This window comes from Anguilla rostrata, chromosome 8 (assembly GCF_018555375.3).
Source record: "Anguilla rostrata isolate EN2019 chromosome 8, ASM1855537v3, whole genome shotgun sequence".
Classification (NCBI taxonomy): Eukaryota; Metazoa; Chordata; class Actinopteri; order Anguilliformes; family Anguillidae; genus Anguilla; species Anguilla rostrata.
In genome coordinates, this window is record NC_057940.1 from 51,667,758 (window position 1) to 51,690,696 (window position 22,939).

Genomic DNA, 22,939 nt, shown 5'->3' on the forward strand with positions numbered 1-22,939 from the left:
CTGTCTCTCCTCTGTGTGTCCTGCTATCTGTCTCTCCACTGTGTGTCCATGTCTCTCCCCTGTGTGTCCTGCTGACCGTCTCTTCTCCGTGTGTCCGCGTCTCTCCCCTGTGTGTCCTGCTGACCGCCTCTTCTCTGTGTGTCCGTGTCTCTCCCCTGTGTCTGACAGTGTTAGGAAAGGTAGAGGTGTGATGTAACCGAGGAAGACTCATCAGAGCGGTGATCTTCGGGAGCCCTGTAGCTACAGCCCGGCAGCCCCGTCAGACTGGCGGGAGTTCACCCCCACACATTGGGGCAGTGAGCCAGAGCAGGAAGTCTTTGTGGCAGTCGCGTGCTGATGCGCGTCATCCAGCGTGTACACTGCAGCATCTCGGTGGAGTGTGTGCCATATTTCTGAGTGAATATGAGCGTGTATATTGTTTAGGCTTTGCATTGTTTGTCATGTTGACGTTTCCCCTCCATCCTTACGGCACGTCAGTCCGTACACAACAAAGGCATAATTACAGTCCCAATTAAATTTTAAAAAATTAATCTTGCAGCGACTAAATTAACAACATTCTCTGCAATGATTCATGTGTCAGTGTAGGCTTCCCTTGGGTGACATGTACAGAGCTATAAAATGCTGAGGGTTATTATTGTGGGCCTTCAACACAACACAATTTGCAGAGGAAAAAAAAATACTGTTTGAGTTGAGCTGTTTCCAAATTTCTTCCAGAGGATTTTCGGTTAAAGATCATCCTGTGTTGAAATACAGGTGGCATGATTTTTCATGAATCCTCAACCAGGATTAAACACTACATTTTAATAAGCATGTGAATAAAATGTTGTTTTTTTTGAACGCAGTGACAGTTTTTCTCCTCCTTTGGTAATTGTTTTGTCTCGGTAGCGGAGAATTAACCAAAACTATAAACATTCTTTCAGAGATAGACATGTAAAATCTGCCTCCTAATTTTCCACCTGTTGTGTCTACCACGCTAGGTAAAAGCTCACCTGTTTGTACAGTATCTGACTCCTCTCCTTATTCCTGTGAGCTCCAGTCCCTGCTCCTGCCATTCATGAAAATATGGCTCCAGGCCCTTATATACCTAATCTGCTCTAATCCTTCTGGATCTGCTCTTGTAATGGACTGCATTTATATAGCGCTTTTATCCAAAGCGCTTTACAATTGATGCCTCTCATTCGCCAGAGCAGTTAGGGGTTAGGTGCCTTGCTCAAGGACACTTCGACACGCCCAGGGCGGGGTTTGAACCAGCAACCCTACGACTGCCAGACAGTCGGTCTTACCTCCTGAGCTATGTCGCTATGTCTTGTATTCATGTTGCCACTGTCATATGTGCTCAATGTGTCTCATCACCATAGACCTTATAAGTCATTCTAGAGCAGTGATGTCCAATCTAAAAAAAAAAGGGCCAGTGTGGGTGTGTTTTGTGGTTGTTGTTGTTGTTGTTGTTTAGCTCAGCACTGTGACACCTGATTCAACTGATTAACCAATCATGGTCTTCGTCGAGACCTTGGTCGGTTAAACCAAGTTTCTCAATGCTGCGCTAAGACAAAAGACCAGCCATTTTTCATAAAAGATTGAGTACCCCTGTTCTAGATCATATCATCTGACGTATTCATGAACGATCACCCGCAACTCTGGTCTAAAGTCCTTTTATATAATGGTTTCAGTTAAAAGTCAGTATTTATCTTCAGTTAATGATTAGTCCCCTTGGCTTGATGTGGCACAGTCTTCCAATCAAATCGCCTTGATGGTCAGCAGTTGTCTGTGGGTGAGGTCGCGGGGTTACGATGCCCCGGATTTCTAGAATTTACGGGATTTTCCCAGAAACGGGGAGTGCGAACAGCTGATAAATGAATATAGAATGCTCAATAATGGAGAATAAATGGCTCCTCTGCAAAAGATAAGAACCCCATTTCTGCATGCACCGAACCGATTCCTCTCCGACCGAGTGCCTGCTACCCAATAATAAATGATAATCTGAATTTAAATGGGGCATAAAAGCTAAAACAGGCTGGGGGTTTTAAAACATTTTTCTCTTGGTTTTATTTTTCATCCGGATTACCTCTAAATCAGTTTGTGCAAGCACGTTTTAATATTTCCCTGCTTATTCATTTTATTGCTGCTTTAACTTTAATTTCAATGTACCGCACTCTCTGATTAGCTGGCATCTCAGAGCATGTATTCCCTGTAAGTGCACCTTGAGGGACCCACAGCTCTTTCAAATTTATACCCTTGTCTGTCTATTATTTTAAGACTCATTATGCTGACAGCAATGTGCAACGTGCCGTTTCACTGAATAAATTGGGCACAGCCATCCTTAATCGTTAACGAGAATAAAATAACACTCAGAGCTGGGGGGTGTGGAGGTTTGCCGCGCATCTGTACACATGGGTGAATCAACCGATCAGTCAGTCGGCCCCATTTTGTTTCGCGACACTGACGGCGCTCTGTTCGCACGAAGGAGATCCTCCTGATGGTTTCACGGCGCTCGTTTTATTGAAAACAGCGTGTCCCGTAACAGAGGGAACCCAAAGGAAAAAATCAACGATGAGTAAAAATGGTCCCGGTGTGAAGCGCTGCGGAGTCGTTCGCGAAACAGGGAGGCGGCCCAGCGGCGCGTTGCAGTTTGAACAGCGCTCAGAACCTTCGACTTTGTAAACAACGGTCTTTCACCACGCGACGTTGCCACACCGCTCCGAATGTTGCTAAATCCCCACAAACTGGCCAAGTTTCTTGCTGTGGATGGGCGCGGGTCCAATCAGGACTCGCACGGGGGTCAATAACACGCTCAGTCCCCTCCCTCCCATTCGGCTGGGGATGTACAGTAGGCATGTAACCTTGGCGATAGATAAAAGGGTAAGAAGCATAGCGCAGTCGACAGTAGCTGACCGACTCTCCCTACAGGACTAACCACGACGGAAAGTAGCTACTCCCGTGGCACAGGGATACAGGTAAACGGCCTTCGCTAGAAGCTAATTGGGATGGCAGAATTTCCGGTGTCCATGGACACAGCCCCTTCTGCCTGTGAGGCAGACAGCTTGTGAGAGTGACTGTAGTTCAGTCAATGTACCTTTTATTCAACACCAATATATTGCTCTTAACGTGTGACAATGTGATTCTCTCTCTCTCTCTTTCTTCTGCTTTTTTATTTGTTGTAATTATTATTATTATTATTAAATTTTTTCTGTTTGTTTTTCTTGTGTCTGTGACTTGGTGAATGGCACTATGCATTGTACAATAAAGGTTTATTAAAACTTAAATTCTCTCTCTCTCTCCCCCTCTCTCTCTCTCTCTCTCTCTCTAGCAGACATGTCGAGGAACCTGCTAATAATCTCCCTGGTCTTAGTGTGTCTAGGTAAGATGTTCATAACTGCACATGGTCAGGATTTGTTTTGCTTGTCTAATGGCTGCCAGGGCCGTCGATACTGAGGTGAAAGGTGATGATGATTCTAAGGGCCCACAGCCAAAAACAATTCAATTCGTTTTATTAAAAAAGGGGGTCCAGAGCAATATTATTTCAGGGGGCCCAGAATTCTTGACTATGCCCCAGTGTGCAGCATATCCATTGCTCTCACTCAGTAAATATTCAAAAAAATTATTTCAAAAAAAATTTGTATTTGTCAGTGAATAGTCTCATTCATTTTTTTTTTTTTTTTGCATTATTGCATTTTCTCATGCTTATTAAAGTACTACACATTGTTTTCCTTAACAATAATACTGAATATCAAAAAAGAGATTTTAAACAATTGCAAGAACATTACTGTTCCACCAGTCTCTGGGCACATTACAGCTGACACAACTGTTGTTTATGGGCAATGTTCATCTGCACAATTTTCATTTCAAATGCAAACTTTTGGTATGCGGAGACAACGCAACTTAGCTATGACAGTCTTGCCGACCGTCTCCTCTTGTCCTGTAGCATGGAGGGCAATGTCACAGGAAGAGGACGACACTCATTTTTCCGTGGCTGGTGTTGAAGTCAGTGGCGTACTGAAGATGGCGGAGGACACATACAGGTAAGTGCAGGGGGCGCATGCGTTGCAAGCAGTCTGCACTCACACAACCCGCCGACCCTGGAAGAGAACGCCTCTCGCTTTTACCGCTGGCATCACAACCAGCTGAGAGTGCCAACCGTCAAATCCAGGTCACACGATCCAATGTTTATCTAAAGTAAATAACGTTATTTTCGCAATTACGTTATTCATCCCCTATCACGGAACTAAAACGGAATAGAATCCAACACCGGCCCCTTGGACAGAGTTGCTTAGAGCCACCAAAATCCTAGTGCCGGCTCTGGCCAAATCTGTATCTATCCAATCACAAAAAAACCAAGTCAGTATCTATCCAACCACGAGAGAAACAAAGTCCAAGTTGTACCATGGCAGAGACCAATTCAGTGTCTGTCTGAGAATGAGATGCAGCCCATGCAACACTGAACCCAGCACTGAGAGTGAAAATGCCTCCCCAACAGACCAATACTAATTCCTTTGTAGTGGGGAGATTAAGGATGTTTTTTTTACTGTTTCAGATTTTAAAATTCAACTAATACAGGTGTTCTATCGCAGTTTTTGTTTTCTTTGGCTTTCTTTGTGTATAACATTATTATTTAAAATGCTGTTCTTAAGTAGACTCAGGTCATTCTTTGTCCAAATAAGCAATTCATTTTCTCTCTGCTATTCTATTAAACATTCATTTGTTTTTGTTCTTTTTTTTTCAAATGAGGAATTAGGGTACCCATGCACTCCGCGTATCCTTTAATGGGCTCGTTTTTCACCAAACAGAAAAGCAAGTTTGAACAGGAGTGAGAATGTATCAGCCACACATTGTCGGAGCGCTCCCAAACGTACCATTTTCATGTTTTTTCTCCCTGCTATTCCCAATAAAAGGCAGGCGGTTGAAGCTTTTTTTTTCCCTCTGAGCCGCGCTTTAATTAAACAGCACGTGTGGGAATAATCCTGCGCTGTGCGGATATTCCACTCTCTGGAACGAAATAAATAAATAAGCACAAAAAATGCGGGAACAGTTTAAACAGCATTTGCTTTCTAACCAGCACCCTTCCCATTTCCTGACAAATCACAGGGAAATCGGGATGTTAAACGGCATCAGAAAAGTCCAAAACAGACCAGGTTTTAGGTATTCATTAACGGATGGCAAATGAGGGTAGATGTCATAGAGGAACTGTTAATATTATTTTTGGCAAAGGAAGGGTTTGGTCCGAGTGGTCAGGGCAACCCACCTCCTCCCCTCCCCTTCTAGATAGCAGAGGAGAGAAATGCGCTTTTAAAAAGACATTTAAAACTTCACCAAAAACCTCTGATTATGTGTTTATTGAGTTATAAACGTGTTGGTTTGTGTGCGGAGGGGAAGGGGGTGTACAGTCCAGTTGTTTGTAATCTTGGAGAGATCATAGACAGGGGAACCAGGAAAAAAGATCTCATTATGTCTCATTAATGTAAGCCTGCATTCCGTCAGTAGTGCTTAGCGGCATGCATGTATTATGCATAATCACCTGACCTAAAGCACAAATTAGCAGATAACAGCCCACAGACCGCTCTGCCTGCATCTTTCAGTTTCACCACACCCATTTGGGGATGTGTCAGGTCAGGTCATATATCTCCCTCAGCCCAGGCTAATAAAGCTGTGCTATGCAATGGTACGTGCTCACCAGTGTTTGCCTTTTATCATTACTTTATACGCATTTGGTAGAACCAATTTTTAACTCTTTGAAGAGTAGGAGTTTTTTAGAATTTTTTTTTTCTTTTCAAAATTCTAAGTCAGTGTTCTAGAACTCTTTTGCTCTCAATTGCCAGTAGTGATTGTGACATCAGCATTAGAATGCTCAGTTTAAGAACATTCTAATCGCGTTTTCGTGATCTCACACCTTAAAGCGTTAATGGATCACCACAGCTGTCACTTCTGACAGAGCAAGCAGAAGCCTCAGTGCCTGCGGGCAGCTTTATTCCAGAACGTGTGTTGTGCACACACATCTTATTACCCAGAAGTGAGTGCTGGTTTGTGTTGTTCTTGTGTGTGCAGGACAGCAGTGGAGAAAGTGAATCATGCTACAGAAGCAGTGAAGAGCTTTGCTGAGACCTCCTACGAGGACTACCTCAAACCTGCCATTGATCCCTCCATCACCTGGGTCACCACAGCCTGGGACAACACCAAGACCAAGCTAAGCGACTACTGGAATGCCTTTTTAGAGGATGAATCTTAGTACCTCAGGAAGTGCTGACGGCATGCATAGAACGCGGCCCGGCTCACTACAGTGAGACACACACACATGCATACACACACACACACACACACGCATACATACACACACACACACCCATACGCATGCACACACAAACACACACACGCATACACACATACACACACCCATACACACACACACACACCCATACACACGCACACACAAACACACACATGCGCGCACACACGCACGCATGCACACACACACACCCACACATGCGCACACGCAAACACACATACACATGTACACGCAAGTGTACACACACACACACTTATATTCAGCCTGCTCATGAATTAGAAATAGATACAAATATTTGAGTCGACTTCATCCACATCAATCCACATCAATTCATCTCATTTAAAGTCAACATTCTAGAACAATTTCAGAGAACATTTAACACAAATTTTAAATAATATATTAATATGTGTATGTGGACCTTTAATTTCACAAAATAAAAAGCTAACCCTGTGAAATACAAAACATTGAATGTCTGTTGCTACGGCACAATGGATTCTGTCCCTTTAGTTAAATGCTAAACCATCTTTTCAAGCAAACAACTCTTTTGCCAGTAATGCAAAATAAAAATGGGCCAGGGGTGTAGTCTAACATTTTGGGATGTTTGCTCATAACACAGAGATTGCAGGTTTGATTCCCAGGTGGGCAGTCCCTCTGTACCCCTCAGCAAGATACTTGCCTAAATTGTATCTGAAAGTATCCTGCTGTCTACATGTATCATAGTGGGGGGAAAAATTTTAAAATCAAGCAATGGCAGTGGTTCTGTATAAGTAAATTCTGAAAGTAAAATGCACCATGTCCAAACAGACCACTGAAGCCTGTGGAAGGGATGTTGGTGTGTGTCCTGTGTGGGGCATCAGGTTATACACACATCCCAGCGACATCTGAGGCGAAGAGAACAACTCATCCTCTGGAAGAAAAAAAAATGCTGCAAATGTGATGTGGTTGTATAACAAGCCGTTGCATTCTCAAGAGAAGGCACTAGATGGCAGCAATGCACCTTGTCACAATAGAGCAATACATAACCAGCGTCTTCCATTGAAAGGTTTGCTGCGGAGCAATAAAGCAGCATTAATCCTACACACGTTATCAGTTATTGGCTGCAATATGCAAGCCGACATAAAGAGGTGTTTTTTGTGCATAAGATTTTCACACTATGTCCTGCAGTTTGTGTATATGCGCTGAAGACTATCAAATTGACCTGCAGGACTGTGCGTTGAAAATACATACCTAAACCCACTTAATCTGTAGTCTTGCCCTGCTGTTAAAACATTGTGTTGGTGACTGCTTTCACAGTTAGTTCATCTAAAATCAAAGATTAACCCTTGTACCAATCATTGCTCTATCTCTGAAACATAACTCTGCCGACCCTAACCCTAATATTCTAATTCTCACCCCAAACTCTCCTTCTAGCCCTCAGAGTCATTTTAAATATGTGATCTTTCTAAACAGACTGACAAATAACAATTTAAATGTCATCAGTTCAAAGAAAGTACAAATAAATGTGTCTGAAGGGATTTTTAATCAAAATATATTTTACAAAAACATTTTCCAAATACTTGCATCCCAGAAGTGAAAAATTTGGGGCTATGAAAAAACAATGATTAACCAATAACTACTGCACACATGCACATGCACACATACATGCGCATACAACCTGTCAGTGCTCAAATACTGCAGAATTAATCTGCAGGCAAAGCAAACATAGCGACATGACAATACAAAGCTGTTTTTATATGTTTATTCTGTAATAGACGGACTGCACAAAATGGCAGATGTAAAGAAACACACATAATGTTTAACAGGTAGTTTAACAGAGCTATTTAAAAGAACGCAGTGGAAGCATGGCATTTAGCCTAGTTTATTTGTTGGTTCACTAACATTCTATTCAACAAAGAGAAAAGCAACCAATTGTGCGCTGCATACAAAAAAATACATGTAGTTTATACCATAATGAAAAAAACACTTGTATCCACAGCACATTTCATTAAATTCAAAATATAGCTACACTTTTTTTCTCAAGATGTTTGAAAAAAAAAGGCAGAGACGAATTAGCAACTCAGTAGTTTCACAATACTACAGAATGTGTATTTTCAAAAAATCTAATTTACATAAATAAGCAGCATTCCAGGTTATAGGAATGCTTTAATTTGCTTTCACCCGTCCTGAGCAGTTTGGCACTAAGAGGCATCACGTTATGCTACTCGTTGCTTTAGAAATAGAAAGTGTTGCGTAAACCGCATTCACTGCTGAGGTAAGGAAATATGATGTTGTGTTGTCAGTGGAGACCTACACCACATTTACACAAACCTGTTCTGGCCAATACGTTATAAAGGGAGAGGAAGTAGGACACCAAGGCCCAGAACTAGGAGCAGGTTCTGTCCCGTTACCCGAAATCTCAAAATGTACGTTGGATCGGCGTATTAGACTGAATAATGACGACAAAAACGCCCATTCCAGCCTCCTCTTATCAGGTCTACACACAGAGGGGCTTTGCAGACACGGCGGTTCCCACAGAATCAAACTTTATTTCTACAGAGTATATAGATCAACATCGACTAGTGTCCAGATTTGTCAAAGGTTATCAGAGACAAACTTCAGCTTGATGTAAAACACAATGCAAGCATTTTTTTTTTCCGGCACTGAAGCCCAGCCAGTGTCAAGATTTTAGAATTCAGGATAAGTAAAACAAGAGAAGCGGTCTTTGGTTGTGATAACTCTTCAGCTAGGAGCTGAAACCCCAATAAACCACTGATAAGCCATGAGCCAAAGCCATGCCCCTGAGCGAAGCACCAGTCAACACAGATTATAAAATCTGCTCGAATAATCAGGATTTCTTTGGTTTCCATCTCAGATTTCTTAGATGTCTCATCAACATGGGGATGTTATATGTTATATGTTTTTTTCCCCCAACTTAACAGGTTAAACAATTAATGTAATTTTGTACATCGGAAAACATGCTGAAAGCAAAAGACGGGACTTAAAACTATACCATACATAGATACAACCCTATAATTTGAGTTAATCACTGCTGTTGTCTTTATCATCATTATCATCATCATCATCATAAACATCACCAGGTGATTTATTTTCGTCAGACCTGAAAAACAGAAAGTACAAGTCCTCTCCAGTGTTCTGTTCCAATCACCTGGATTTGCCGATTAGCACATTTCTTCAGCACAGTTCTTCTTGAAGTAGGCAGAACTATGTGAAATCAGCTGACTGAGTTCATGGGTGGAAGCTTTTTCTTTGTCTTTCTGACCCCTGGACTTTCCACCGCTGATTTTAGTAGCCCGGGACTTGTGGGGAATGTAGAAACGAGTTTTCCATTTAGCCGGATGTTTTTTGTACAGTGCGGAACAGCGGGAGAGTTGTTCAGTGCACAACACTTTCCCTGCAATACCGCATGATTCCCATGAATTCCGGGGGTTAATATAACAAAAGGCATGTCAGGCACATGACATGTAACTACCAAACTAACTGAACAGGAACGAAATGTACTGATTATCATAAAATTACTTTTTTTATATACTTTAGCATGATAAGAATAAGACACTCGGTAGAACTAAGATTATGCAATGTTTGTTCGGTCTAAATTTGACGGAAGGAACGTTTTTCAAAAGAGTCATAAGTAATCACTATAAAACCATCTATTTGAATGGGGAAAAAACACTATTACTTTTCAATTCATCAGTCTCCTCCGCAATGGCTTCTAGTGCTGGTAACACTGAACCTGCTCTACCGCGCGCCGCAGTACATTTCCAAGGCCACCGGTTGATGACAGCCGCGGTTCTACACCGACCGACCTGTCATTGTGCTATTGTTGCTATTTTCTCATACCAATTATCAGGGCATCATTTCACGCACAGGAAGACACAATATCTACAGACCACATCTCGCAACAATATATATAAACAAAACAATTATATATGAGTTGTAATACAGTAATAATGACATAGGCCTATTTAATCTTGTCTGGGGTAGTATAATTGTGTCCCTGTATTTCCCTGTTAGGTCTGTGATACACAGCAAATGTTCAGTGTAAAATCTACTCTCTTAGCTCAAGCAGTATACATCTGGTCCCTCCACACAGAAACTCATCCAAACAGAGTTGATTAAACACATATAAGTTTGCTATGTGCGTTTGACAAGGCTGGGTTTTTTTATAATTGGAAAGGGTTGGCTTCTTTATATAGTCACAATTTACACAGAATACATTAACAGCACATCGACACCTCACTTTTTTTTCCAGGCCCCGAACCACACTGCATCTCACTGTAGTCCTGCCGGTTTTCTCAGGTTTGTCTTCGAGTAGAAAATTAAATGTGTCCCAGTTCATATCCATTAACTCCTCCAGCTGTCATTACCCCCCACATCTCCTTCCTTTCGTTCATCACTAGAAGTTACGAGTGGGAAGAGAAGAAGAGAAGAAAATAAATCAGCGAATGGATTGATTTCGCTTGCTTTTTTCCCTCACCGCAGTGTGGCGGTGCTTTTGATCGCTGTGACGGTGATTGTCCTTGCTTATTCCTACAGCTGCTATTGCATGTGCTACGGAGTGAAACCAGCTGGCTGGTTGCCTACGCAAACACCAACCGCTAGCATCTATTTCTCTGTACCGCACTTAATCCTTCTTCTCCCAAATGGCTTAATTACCAGTAAAACTGGGACAGAAAGTTCTGCAATTGCTTTCTGGCACTCTTCAAGAGCCAATTTTCTTAAGATGGCACATGCCAAAAGACAACCTCACATACTGCAATACTGAATACAGTATCAGAGCAATATCGCAAGCATTTTATTTCCAACGGTAGTTTATGTTTTCTAAGATTTTTAAAAAATGTTCTTTTGATCATGAATCTGGAGAGGCAAGCCTCCCGTCGCACGGTCTGAGCCGCTGACCTGATCCGCAGCTGGCGGCTTGTTCAGGAGTCCCTTCTCCTCGTTCGATCTGTCGGGCGACATCTCCACCGCCGTACCGTTGTTCGCGTCGTCATTTGCGCTGCACGTAAATGATGGACGAACAAAATTTCATCAAACCAAAAATGGAGCAGAGCTTTTAAATCATTAGGCCAGGAAAATTTGTCTGGAACACACTCATTTAGATGTTAAGGGTTAATTAGACCCTTCAAGAAAAATACTTAGACCCTTTCAGTAAATGTACAGCATAAGGATAGACTAACAAGTAATCACGTCCAGATCCTAATACTAAAAATACCTCAAAATGTCATTTTAATGCAACTACAGGGCTACAGGTAGGAGTGCAATTGGGACACTTTGTCCTGGGCCCAAGGAGGACTGAGGATCCAGGGTTTTAAATTTGTGACAAAGTATACTGGGGGGGGGGGGGGCATCCCAATATATTTCGACCCAGGCCAGAGAATTCATAGCTTCGGCCCTGTGCAATTATACAACCGTGTGTCCAGTGTTTTTTTTTACCCTTATTGTTTCCTGTATGCCTGTGACCTCACTTCCTCTCACTCACCCCTTCTTCTCCTTTTTCCCGCAGAGTTTTCCCTTCTTCCACAGGAAGTACAGCAGCAAGGCCAGCAGGAGGAGGAGCAGCAGAGAGATCACCACGGCGATGATTGCCCCGCTGGAGTTACCCGCCTGCTTGTCCGCTGCAGGGGGGGGGGGGAGACTGGTGAGAAGGGTGTCTACAGGAATTGAGTGGAGGACACGGATGGAGGGGCGGGGTTGGGGAACATCAGGGGACTTGTGGGATAGGGAGGGCGGGGCTAAGAGCAAAGCACGGAGACGCGAACAGAGAGGCCAACACATTCACACAGGGTCTGGTGCTGCAGTATACCAGGGAGCTCGCCTCGTGTCTCTGAGCTTGCAGGTTCTCAGGTGGGACATTTCAGAATCAGAATCAGGTTTTATTGCCAAGTAGGTTTACACATACTGTAGTGCCCTTCAGCTAGGAAGTTCACGGGAACCGTGTCAGAAAATACCCAGGTTCATAACTGGACTGTATGTGAAAATTTGAAGTTGCTATGGTTAACAGCATCTGGCAAATATAGTGTAGTGTGAACCGCCTGCACGGACAAACATGCTGCCATATGTAAAAACAAGTAAACAGGAAGCAGGCAATATTTACCTCGGTCAGGAGTGGGAGCGTCAGTGGCAGTAACTGTAAACAGATAGTTTTTTTGGTTTTTTTAGATCAGATCACTAAGAATCTTATACATGTGAATATGTTAGGTGTTTTGGGGAAAGCCCAGTTTATGAAGCGACCGCTCACCTTTGCCGATGACGACCTTGAGCTGCTTGGAGTCGGCTCCGTGCTCATTGGTGGCCTCGCAGGTGGCCCCGCCCTTCAGCACGGCGGCCGTGGCCTCCAGCCGGACCGTGCTGGTCACCCGGTTGCCCTCCGCGGCCGTGGACTGAGAGGGAGCGAGAGAAGAGAGTGAGGGGGAGGGGGAGGAAGGGGTGCTGGCGCGACCGTACAGCGACCCCGAGCGAGAGACCGGGCGGGGGGGCAGGGAGCAGGCGAGGCGCTGACCTCGTTCCCTGCGGGCTTCCAGGTGAACTGCGGGGCGGGGTGGCCCCGGGCCGAGCAGCTGAGGGTCACGGTGTCGCCCTCCTTCTCCACCACGCCGTCGGAGGGGGCGTCGATCTCCGGCTTCCCTGGGGGGGGAGACAGGGGCCGGAGAGGGAACGGTGTCATTTTTAGCCATGACTCTCCCACCAGCAACCGCGCACTTAAAGCAAACGACCAATCAGCTGCACGGGCGGTAGGATCTAGACCCTCTCCGTCAGATTCTCACGCGAAGCGCTCGCGCGTAAAGACAGGATGCTGTGAGCGAATCACTTGGCCTCATTTTCATTGTTGTTCAGTGACGTTACGGTTCTGCGTTGCACCCCGTGATGTCACACTAAGTGCCGTACAATGTCTCTCAAGTCCGTTTGTTGTTTTCTAACTAGCAAGATTAAATTAACTTCAAAGCACTTTTCAGAGGTTCTTAGATACCCAGTGCCAACAACAGGCTTTGACCTTTTGACCTCAAGTGAGGCCTTCCACTGCACCGAATGTATCTCCCAGTAAAAATTGAAGTGCTGTTTCAAATCCCATTAAATCCACTCTCAGGAGGAACCTTGTATACAGGCATAATGGTGTGGCTCCATTGCAGAGCTAAACAGACATACATATCCAACGCTCTGAATAAGAGAGAGAGAATGAAGCAGTGATTGCATTACAGGCATTTAGCAGACGCTCTTATCCAGAGCGACTTACATTGTATCCAGTGATACAGCTGGATATATACTGGAGCAATGCAGATTAAGTACCTTTGCTCAAAGGTTCAACAGCAGTGGGGAATCAAACCTGCGACCTTTAGGTTAGGCCAACTCCTTAGCCATTATACTACACTGCCGCCATTACTTCCCCTGCGATCAACACAGCTGCCAAAGGGACTGCATTATGAGCAGGTAACTGACATCTTTCCCTTTAAACCTTGCTAAGAAGCAGGACTGGGGCAGGGGGTGGGGGGTGGGGGTGGGGGTAGCAGTATTTAATATGCGATTTGTTAAAAGTGATTAATTACAGGTCAACAGGCGTACAACAGAGACTGCTTAATTTTAAATTCTGAAATAAAACCTGCTAACACGGCAGGAAATTAATTAAAAGCACATTTCACACTGACAGTACAAAGAAGTTCTTCAAGCAGAAAGATATATGTGGGGAATAACTTTGGTGTTGAAGTTGGAGGCGCTGGAAGGCACAAGAGCTAGATTCCCCCCGTATTGCAGGAAAATAGTAAAAGCAAGAAAACTCTGCTCGTTATTGTGTGCTCTCACACGTACAGGTGTGCAAGGCCTGTTTCAGAACCCAGGGACTCAACCCCACTGGGGATTCGAACCACAGACCCTCCGGTTGATTTTACTGCACAGGGCCAAAAAAGAAGACTGATATGTCTGTCCACCACAACCCACCCATACAGAAAAATATTGCCCACACATGCAAACACACAGAAAGAATAGGAAAAAGGACAAAGAAACCAGCTCAGGTGTTAAACAGTTAAACAGAAATTATTTTAATGCCACCTCTCCACTGGCTGTACATAGGCACCCCTGCACCCTCCCCCCATCCCCACAGCCACCCCAAAGAAAAATATACAGAAACTTCGTCAAAAGTTTGTATCCTAGCCATCCGGACATGACGCCACTACCCTACCCTCAACATGTCAGCGCAGACACAGCACAGAGCGCCAGGCCTGTGCCGCGCAGTCGAACGCAGTTACCTGCCACGTTGAGCGTGACGTTGGCGTGCGCTTGGAGCCCGGGGACGCTGGGCACCGAGGCGACGCAGGAGTACACCCCCGCGTCCGCGAAGTTCACGTCCTCCAGGGCGAGGGTCCCGGTCTCGGACAGCACGGACGACCCCTGAACCCACACAGAAAGGGCTAACCGCATAGCACCGATACACAGCAGACACAACCGCGATAGCGTTCAGCGACTGGCACACACATGGAGAGCTGTTGAACCGCGCGAACTAGCGGTTACTAGCGCTTTACGGCTTAGCCCCCATTTCACCATTCATTTTTAAGCGAACAGCATCAGCACCGACACGTCCCGCGCGTTCATCAGCGGAATGTAATGAGCGCGGGCATTATAATCAGTTCCTTCGTAAAAGCACTTCGCTCTGTCCACATCCCTTAAACTTTTCGCCATTAATCAAATTCCAGCGGCAGGAAACAAATGTACTCCGATCGCCGGAAAAATACTAAACCAGACTTTATTTAATGCTGAACATTAACTGTGTGTTGTGGACAATCCATAACAGGTTTACTCCAGTTGAACAAAAAAAAAAAGACGCACTCGATACAGATTAAAGCTAAAAGCACTAAAAAGCTTTGCAGGGGGAAGTCTTTCTGGAGCAGACAAACTCATAAAATAGTGTCTGGCTAAATAAGCCGTGAGGAGTCGTTAAAACGGAATAAAGAGCTGGCTCGCGGACGGTTAGCCGATGCGGCTTCTCGTCCGCTGGCCCAGAATTCGAGCGCTTCTCTGGCTGTCGGGGATTGTCCTGTCTGTACGAACGGGTGGGGGGGTGCTCTGCCTGAGACGCCCATAATTGATGCTGACGGATTAAAAAGCCTTCTGGTATCACAGACAGAAATTAATGCTTCGCAAAGGTTTGGCAGCAATTCATTCGCGCTACGGTGTAAAAAATTAAATCGTCTAATTAAATTAATCGCGCACGGTTATGGATACAGCTTCAGTCCTGTTAAACTGGATTCTGTGTTTGAGCTTTTATGGGGATATGGAATGAGCAGGGGCCCCTTCCAGAAGAGATGTACATTTACAACATTAACAATAAAACAAGTTAACCGCTGGCATTTCAAAATGCTTTCTATAACCATTTACATTGCCTTGTCGCTCATAATTTAGATTAGTTTCCCACAGAAATGTGTCTGCAATGTCTATTCATTGCACAGGTGTTTCAACTATGTCATCTGTTTTTAACTGTGAAGCTACGTTCATAAAAATATTCACAAGCACAAAAATATCTATGACAAAATGATGAATATACAAATACTGTTGAATAACACACATTTTCCATATATTCCCAAGTTACAGTAGAGCGACAGCTGATAACTATGCGGTCAAGGGAAAAACAAAAGCAGTTAGAGGGATGAGCATTATAAGCTCTGTGGAATGACCAAAGACTTGATACGAAACGCACCGAAGAATAACCGGCAGAATCCGAAGGCACTGCCAAATATCTGCATGAAAATCGCTCTGAAACGCCGGCACTCCTCTTTTTTAGGAACCTTTTCGGAGCGCCAACTTTGAGATGATGTTCACATCCGAAAAACTCAGCAACGGGTCCCCCACAGGGCGAACGCTAACGGGACGCGACGAGAAGCCGAAAGGAAGCCCGAGGGGCTCGCTTGCCTTCTTCCACTGCAGAGCGCGTTCTGCCGAGGCTTCGGCGTCGCAGGTCACCTCCACCTTCCCTCCCAAAGGCGCGGTCACCGGGCCAGCGGGGGACACGGTTACGGGGTCTATGTCTGATCGGGAGAGAGGGAGGGAGAGAGAGAGAGAGGGAGAGAGAGAGAGAGAGAGAGAGAGAGGGGAGAGGAGAGAGAGAGAGAGCGGGGGAGGAGAGAGAGAGAGAGAGAGAGAGGGAGAGAGAGAGAGGGAGAGAGAGGGAGAGAGAGAGAGGTTAACCAAGTGCGACGTCGGCGTGACCTAAAGCAGGAGGGAGAACGAGGCAAGGCCGGAGAACGGGTGGCTCACAGTGGACCGCCAGGGTGAGCTCCTTCACCAGCTCGACCTCGGGGGACGAATCGAAGTCCAGAGCTTCGCAGCGGTACAGGCCGGCGTCGTCACGGGTTACCGGAGACAGGGTCAGGATTCCCTCAACAGCATCCTTCCTCCCATCTTCCTTTCCCTGAGGCGGAGAAAGGATCGAGGGATTCAGACAGGACGCCCACACCCTCCCTCACTTACGGTACGCACTCTTTCAGCTGGTTTTTTTCGAGTGCAGTCATTTCAAAAAGATTAATGAAATTCAGTTCATGAACTGTAAAACTATCCCTAATGTTCTGTGAAGATTTGTGAAGAACTCATAGACTGAATAATTTCCTGAACTGATTGAATTGAATTGAGAACAAAATGGACTCCAAGCCTGATTTCAGGTCATAATTATGCCAAGGACACCATTAATGGTGTTTCGTATGCATAAGTCTGCACGATCTTTCGTCTTTTTGTGGTATTTCTGGAGCACTCTTAGTAAGTACTCTTTAGTGTGCCTGAAGGGTGAAGTACAGAGTGCACGCTCAATCACGAGGCCACGCCCACCCTGGCACCTCACCTCTTTCTTGAATGTAAAGACATACTCGGGTTTGGGGTTGCCATCGGCCTCACACTTGATCTGCACGTCATCGCCCTCTTTGACCGGGTCAGGGTTCACCAGGGCAAAGGTCACTTGCTCCGTGGGGTCTGATTGGACGAGATGAGGTGAGCTCACGGGAAGACAATGGACAGGAAATTAAACAAAGGCGAGGTTGAGAAGAAGGTAGAGAGTGGGTTTGTGAGTGTACTCACTCCTTTGGAATTCTCTTTACAGGAAGGAATGAAGCAGTTAGCATAGGGGAGGGGAGATGTGTGCTAATAAAATATTTATCTACGGCTCTCCGTACACATCCCCCATTTTGCCCTTCAACATGACCTTCAACATTACACTTCACACGCCTGCTTCTACACACCTTTGCTCAAACAATATATTGCCGTGTACTCTGGACGTTTTTTTTTTTGTTGTAAAATATAAAAAAATATGTTTCGCAGCAATATACTTAGGTTACACAAGGGTGCACAGCACCAGACCTTATGTTCCATGCAGATACAGTTATGGATTCCTTATTTTTCGTTAACGCTCCCTGCTGGTGCATGGTGGGAGTGAGATCACCGTGGAGACGGGCAGGCCCACAGACTCACACTGCAGGGGGAGGGTGAAGGTCTCCGAATCCTTGTGTTGGGCGAGGCCGTTTAGCATGACGTACTCCACCCTGCAGTGGAACGCCGACTTCCTGTCCTCCTTCCGGACCTGCAGGTAGAGGGTGCTGGACATGGTGTAGAGTCCCGTCACCTCCCGCACCACAGAGGACACCATGTACATCTCTGGGGCGGGAAGAGGAGGAGGCCGAGGGAGAGGGGAGGGAGGGAGGGAGGGAGGGAGGGAGGGAGACCAGAGTTAGAGGAGAGGTGAAGGGAGGACAAAACATGGGAGGAGAGGAGGTGGGAGGAGACGAGAGAAGAGGAGGGGAGATGGGAGGACAGGAGAAGAGAGGAGAGAAGAGGAGGGGAGATGGGACAAGAGGAGATGGGAGGAGAGAAGAGGAGAGGAGAAGAGAGGAGAGAAAAGATGGGGAGATGGGACAAGAGAAGATGGGAGGAGAGAAGAGGAGAAGAGAGAAGAGATGGGGAGATGGGACAAAAGGAGATGGGAGGAGAGAAGAGGAGAGGAGAAGAGAGGAGAGAAGAGGAGAGGAGATGGGAGGAAAAGAGAGGAGAGAGGAGAGCAGAGACGGTTACAGAAAAGGAGCAGTCACTGCAACTGTTGGCTGCTGCATTAGCAGCCTTATTTACCTCTGTGCAGCAGCTGTGATAACAGCATCAGCTAAAATGAATCACTATCAGTAGCTGCGATAGTACCCTCAGTGACATTAATAACACTTCCAGAACGCATGCAATTAACGAAATTGGTGATAGCGTCTACAGCTAAATTAATTATCACATTATCTGTAAAAAAAGAAAGAAAGAAAACAATGTTACTATTAATGTCAGTGGTACTAGCCCTTGTGTATTATTAATTACGTCAACAACTCCATCTGCACTTAATTAATTAATTACAGTGAAAGCAAATAAATCAGCGAAAGCACTGATTAATGCATGAGCTTTTAACAATGCTGCAATAACAGCATTACCAACAGTAATGGCATCTATAATTTCAACATTCTTTATAGTATCGGTCGCATCCATAGCAACCTGAATAACGACAGCATTTTGTACACCCACAGGTGTAGCTACTGGTTACATCACAAACAACAACTGAAGCAGCCGCGTCGGCAATAGCAGGAAGTGATGCACTCACTGTCGTTGACCTCCTTCACCTCTTCCAGGGGGCTGGAGTCTTTGTACCAGACCAGGCGAGGCTCCGGGTGACCGTTCTTACTCACACACTGGCCGATCTGAGGGAGAAAGAAAGAGGGCAAGAGAGGGAGAGAGTGAACGAGGGAAAAGAGTGGGAGAGCACAACATAGATTAGCCCTGCCTCCTGCACCTCCAGATTTTTTTACCCCCCGGAAATAAAGCAGTTGTTTTTATTTTTTTCACAAATATTTCCCAAAGCAAAAGGATGAAGGAAAAGGAGGTGCTCACCTCCGTCGCAGAACTTTCTGAGATGGTAATGAATTCAGGCAAGCCCATCACCTCTGGTTTATCTGGCTCATCTGACAGAGAGAGGCATTAAATTCATCATTAACTCTCGCACAGTCTGACTGGACACTGAACACTGAGGTCATCATGAGGTCATCATGTGAGGTCATCATGTGAAAGCACACACAAGGTGCCTAGAAAAGAAGCGGTCCATTCTAAATCGCCTGTTCTAATGCACTGTGTCACGTTATACAAATATATTTATTTTTTCTCAGGTGTTATTCATTTTCACGGGACAAATATGCAGTATTTATGCATGTGCACTTTAAGCACCAAAGCGCTGCATGCTAACTGCATGTTATATACCACAGCAGTTTATCAGAGGACGGCATGATGGGTTATGAAAATAAGCATCCGAATTTGAAATGTAATTCTGAACCCGAATGCGTAATCTACATAATTTGCTATTCATTTGAATTACGTTGGATCTCAGCCAGCCGCAGTGAGTGACAGTTAATTTGTACACGCTGAGCCAACATTAGCCATAACAACAATAACAATAACAAAATATAATGACAGTGACATATTATCATAATCAGTTGGTGACACAAGAAATAAATTGCGGTGGTAAATAAGCAGCCGGTGACTCACTGAAGACCTTCAGCTCCGTGGTGCCCTCCCCGACGCCGGCCGCCCCGGCCGTCACCTGGCAGTGGAAGCTTCTCTGGTCCTCCACCTGCACCGAGGCGACGGAGAGGGAGAAGTCCTCCCCCATTGACACCCGCCCGGACAGCTTGGTGCCCTCGTCGCTGCGGCCCTCCCCGCCGGACTGGGGCCTGTAGGCCACCCGCGCGCGGGCACCGGGCTCATCCTGAGAAAGAGAGAGAGTTGTTGTTGCTGCTTGTCTTCTTTTTTCTTTTTAATGATATATTCTTACTGTAGTCGATTACTGTTGTCACTACGCTTTGGCAATATGTATTTTTAAATATTATGTCGTGCCAATAAAGCATTTGAATTTGAATTTGAATTTGAGAGAGAGAGAGGGGAGAGAGAGAGAGGAGAGATGAAAGAGAGAGATGAAGGAGAGAAAGATTGAGGTGAAGGAAAGATTCAGAGACAGAGAGAGAGAGAGAGGGGGTGAAAGATAGAGTACGAGAGAGATGTGAGGGGGGGAAGAGAGATGAAGGAGAGAAAGATCGAGGTGAAGGAAAGATTCAGAGAGAGAGAGATGAAAGAGAGATGAGAGGCTTTTATTAACTATATTTCGTTTGAGACCTCTGTCCTGGAGTTCCCCCGCATGAATGCCGGTTTCCGTTCCAACCACAATTGCAATTTGCAAAAGTTGTTCATTTTTCTTAATTAGGTGCTTTTTATGTTTAGAGTGATTATTTACCCACTTCATTATTTAGCAACATTATGTCAAAAATAGCCACAAACAATAACATTCCCACGCTCATATTTTGCTTATTGCGCTATATTGCAAACAATTACATAAAAAAGGTAACAAAGTTTTTGGACCAATTGAAAGACAGAGGTTAATCAATGGACTCCTGAACACGCGTTTAATTTCCTGAAATTTATTAACACAATGCAGGGTTGGCTCGTTATCATTTGCTTTGTCTTTGAATTCTTCATTATCTTCCAGGTGGTTAGTTTTAGGGGCCAGGTGTCCACACTTTGACCAATTAGAAGCCTAATGATTCACCCCAGTCTTTCATATTACAGTTAAAAATAAGTTACCTTTCTATGTAATTGTTTGCAATGTAGCACAGTAGGCACACTGTGAACATGGGAGTTCTATTCTTCATTGCACACATAGATATTTCCTACATAATGTGGTTTAAGAGGGTAAATAATCCCCCTAAACACAAAAAGCACCTAATTAAGAAAAATTTACTTTAAAATTTGTTAAAACGTTAAAATTTTGGGATTGCAATTGTGGTTGGAACGAAAACCAGCATATACAAGGGTACTCCAGGGACAAGGTTGGGAACCACCTAACTATATTATAGGTATCATAGATATTATAGTATAATTATACTGTGCTATTCCAGAGCATAATAGTAGAAATAATGTGTTCAAATTGTGTATAGACACTTCATATATTGAAAAATGACTTAACATTCATACAGGTGTATTTCCTTGGCATTAAAAGTTCTAAAAAGGCATTTTAAAACCCCACATATAAATCCAGAGGATTGAAATGCCTAGAAATGTGTCCATTACTCCTGCCGCAGACCAACCCTCCCCCCTCTCCCCCGTTGCCATGACAACCTTTTCCCAAGGGAATAAAACATACATAAAACAAAGACTCACAAACAACACCAGTAAAAAGTGTAGACACACACATGCGTGCGCGCACACACACACACACACACATGCAAACATGCACACAAAGACACACACACACACCCGTGCAGACGTACACGAGCATACACTGGCCGAAAGGGTGTACATGAAACCCGTATATTCAAAACCAGGGGAGTCAAATGCCCAGAAGTGCGTCCATTTCACCGACCGCACTCAAACTCCCACCGCTGTTGCCATGGCAACCTTTTTCCCCCCAAGGTTGAACATAAACACAGACATACGGACACACAACACAGAACACGGGTCAACAAAGGAAAAAAAGACTCACAAACAACACTAGGAAAACACGCACACACACACACACACACACACACACATACACTGAAAGTCTCGAGTGGGGAGAGGAACCCCCCCGGTACTCACGATGAACCACTCAACAATGGCGTTATCGGAGGGGGGCGTGACGGCGAAGGAGCAGGGCAGGGTGCCCGTCTCCCCCTTCAGAGCCTCCACCGTGGGGGTGACAGTGACCGTCACAGCACACCAGCGTCCTGGAGAGAGGGAGCGTGGGGGTATGGGTGACGTGCGACCAGAGGGGGGTCCTTCCCCCCCCCCCCCAAAAAAAAACTCTGTGGTCAGCAACAGCAGCGGCTTCACCACTGCGCTGCGTGTGATCAGTGCCGTTCTTTTACGATTTATTGTTTTGCAATCATTCAGCAGAAGCTATTTTCCAGAGCGACTTACTAAAAAAAGTACATAAGCGGAATCAAACAGGCCGCGGAGTTTGGCAGTTCTACCAAAAACCCTAGTTACCATTTTGAGTAATAATGAGAGAAAAGCTATGATCAAGTGGAGTATTAGCATTAAAATAACTGTCCCAAATGACATATTCAACTAGCCAAACATCCGGTATTAAATGGAATGATCTGGAAAGGAAGTGGTTGAGGGAGCCTGGACGTAGCCGTGACAGCTGGGTCAGTGGCTAGTCGGTCAGGGTCCTTGAGTTCTGACTGCTGTGGGAGGCTCATTCCACTCTGAGCACACAAAGGTATGGCTGAACCGAGCACTGTGTTTTTCCGTGGAGAGAAAAAGAGCCTCTTGACTGATTCAAACAAGTCGCCAGCTCCGCCCACCATGATGTCATTGTTTGAGGTCGTGGGGCTGCAGGGAGGGGTCACGCAGTGCACAATGCTCACTGTTGGCTCAAGGCTGTGGCGGTGGGACGAGTGTGGAGGGGGCCGACGGGGGGCTTTGAGGAGGGGTCGGGTGGAACATTAACACCGTAAACCTGGGGCAAAAGGGGGGCGGGGTCAGAGAAAAATAAAGGCGTGGCAAGCCCAGCCAGCCGCAGGGCTTCTGCAGTCCCCGAGGTTCCCCGAAACCAGGTGATTCCAAACGAAACCCAAGCCGAGATGTGCACCCAAGGGGCTTCCGACTGTGAGGCGGCGAAGACGAGTTTCAATCTGCCCCCCT

At 45.2% G+C, this 22,939-nt stretch overlaps 1 protein-coding gene across 2 annotated transcripts in view; it reads right to left on the bottom strand.

Moving 5' to 3' along the window:
- Nucleotides 1-8,000: 8,000 nt before the first annotated feature.
- LOC135261927 (basal cell adhesion molecule-like) overlaps nt 8,001-22,939 on the bottom strand; it is a 33,008-nt gene continuing 18,069 nt past the window's right edge. For both annotated transcript variants that reach the window (XM_064348629.1, XM_064348628.1), the window contains exons 2-16: nt 21,890-22,017; nt 19,808-20,027; nt 19,160-19,230; nt 18,873-18,969; nt 17,717-17,899; nt 17,094-17,221; nt 16,517-16,670; nt 16,172-16,287; nt 14,515-14,656; nt 12,777-12,901; nt 12,516-12,657; nt 12,372-12,404; nt 11,757-11,892; nt 11,174-11,273; nt 8,001-10,670 (exon numbers count right to left, since the gene is read on the bottom strand). In XM_064348629.1, the coding sequence (XP_064204699.1) occupies nt 10,668-10,670; nt 11,174-11,273; nt 11,757-11,892; nt 12,372-12,404; nt 12,516-12,657; nt 12,777-12,901; nt 14,515-14,656; nt 16,172-16,287; nt 16,517-16,670; nt 17,094-17,221; nt 17,717-17,899; nt 18,873-18,969; nt 19,160-19,230; nt 19,808-20,027; nt 21,890-22,017 (1,778 nt within the window). In that variant the 3' untranslated portion in view covers nt 8,001-10,667. The remainder of the gene's footprint in view (nt 10,671-11,173; nt 11,274-11,756; nt 11,893-12,371; nt 12,405-12,515; nt 12,658-12,776; nt 12,902-14,514; nt 14,657-16,171; nt 16,288-16,516; nt 16,671-17,093; nt 17,222-17,716; nt 17,900-18,872; nt 18,970-19,159; nt 19,231-19,807; nt 20,028-21,889; nt 22,018-22,939) is intronic.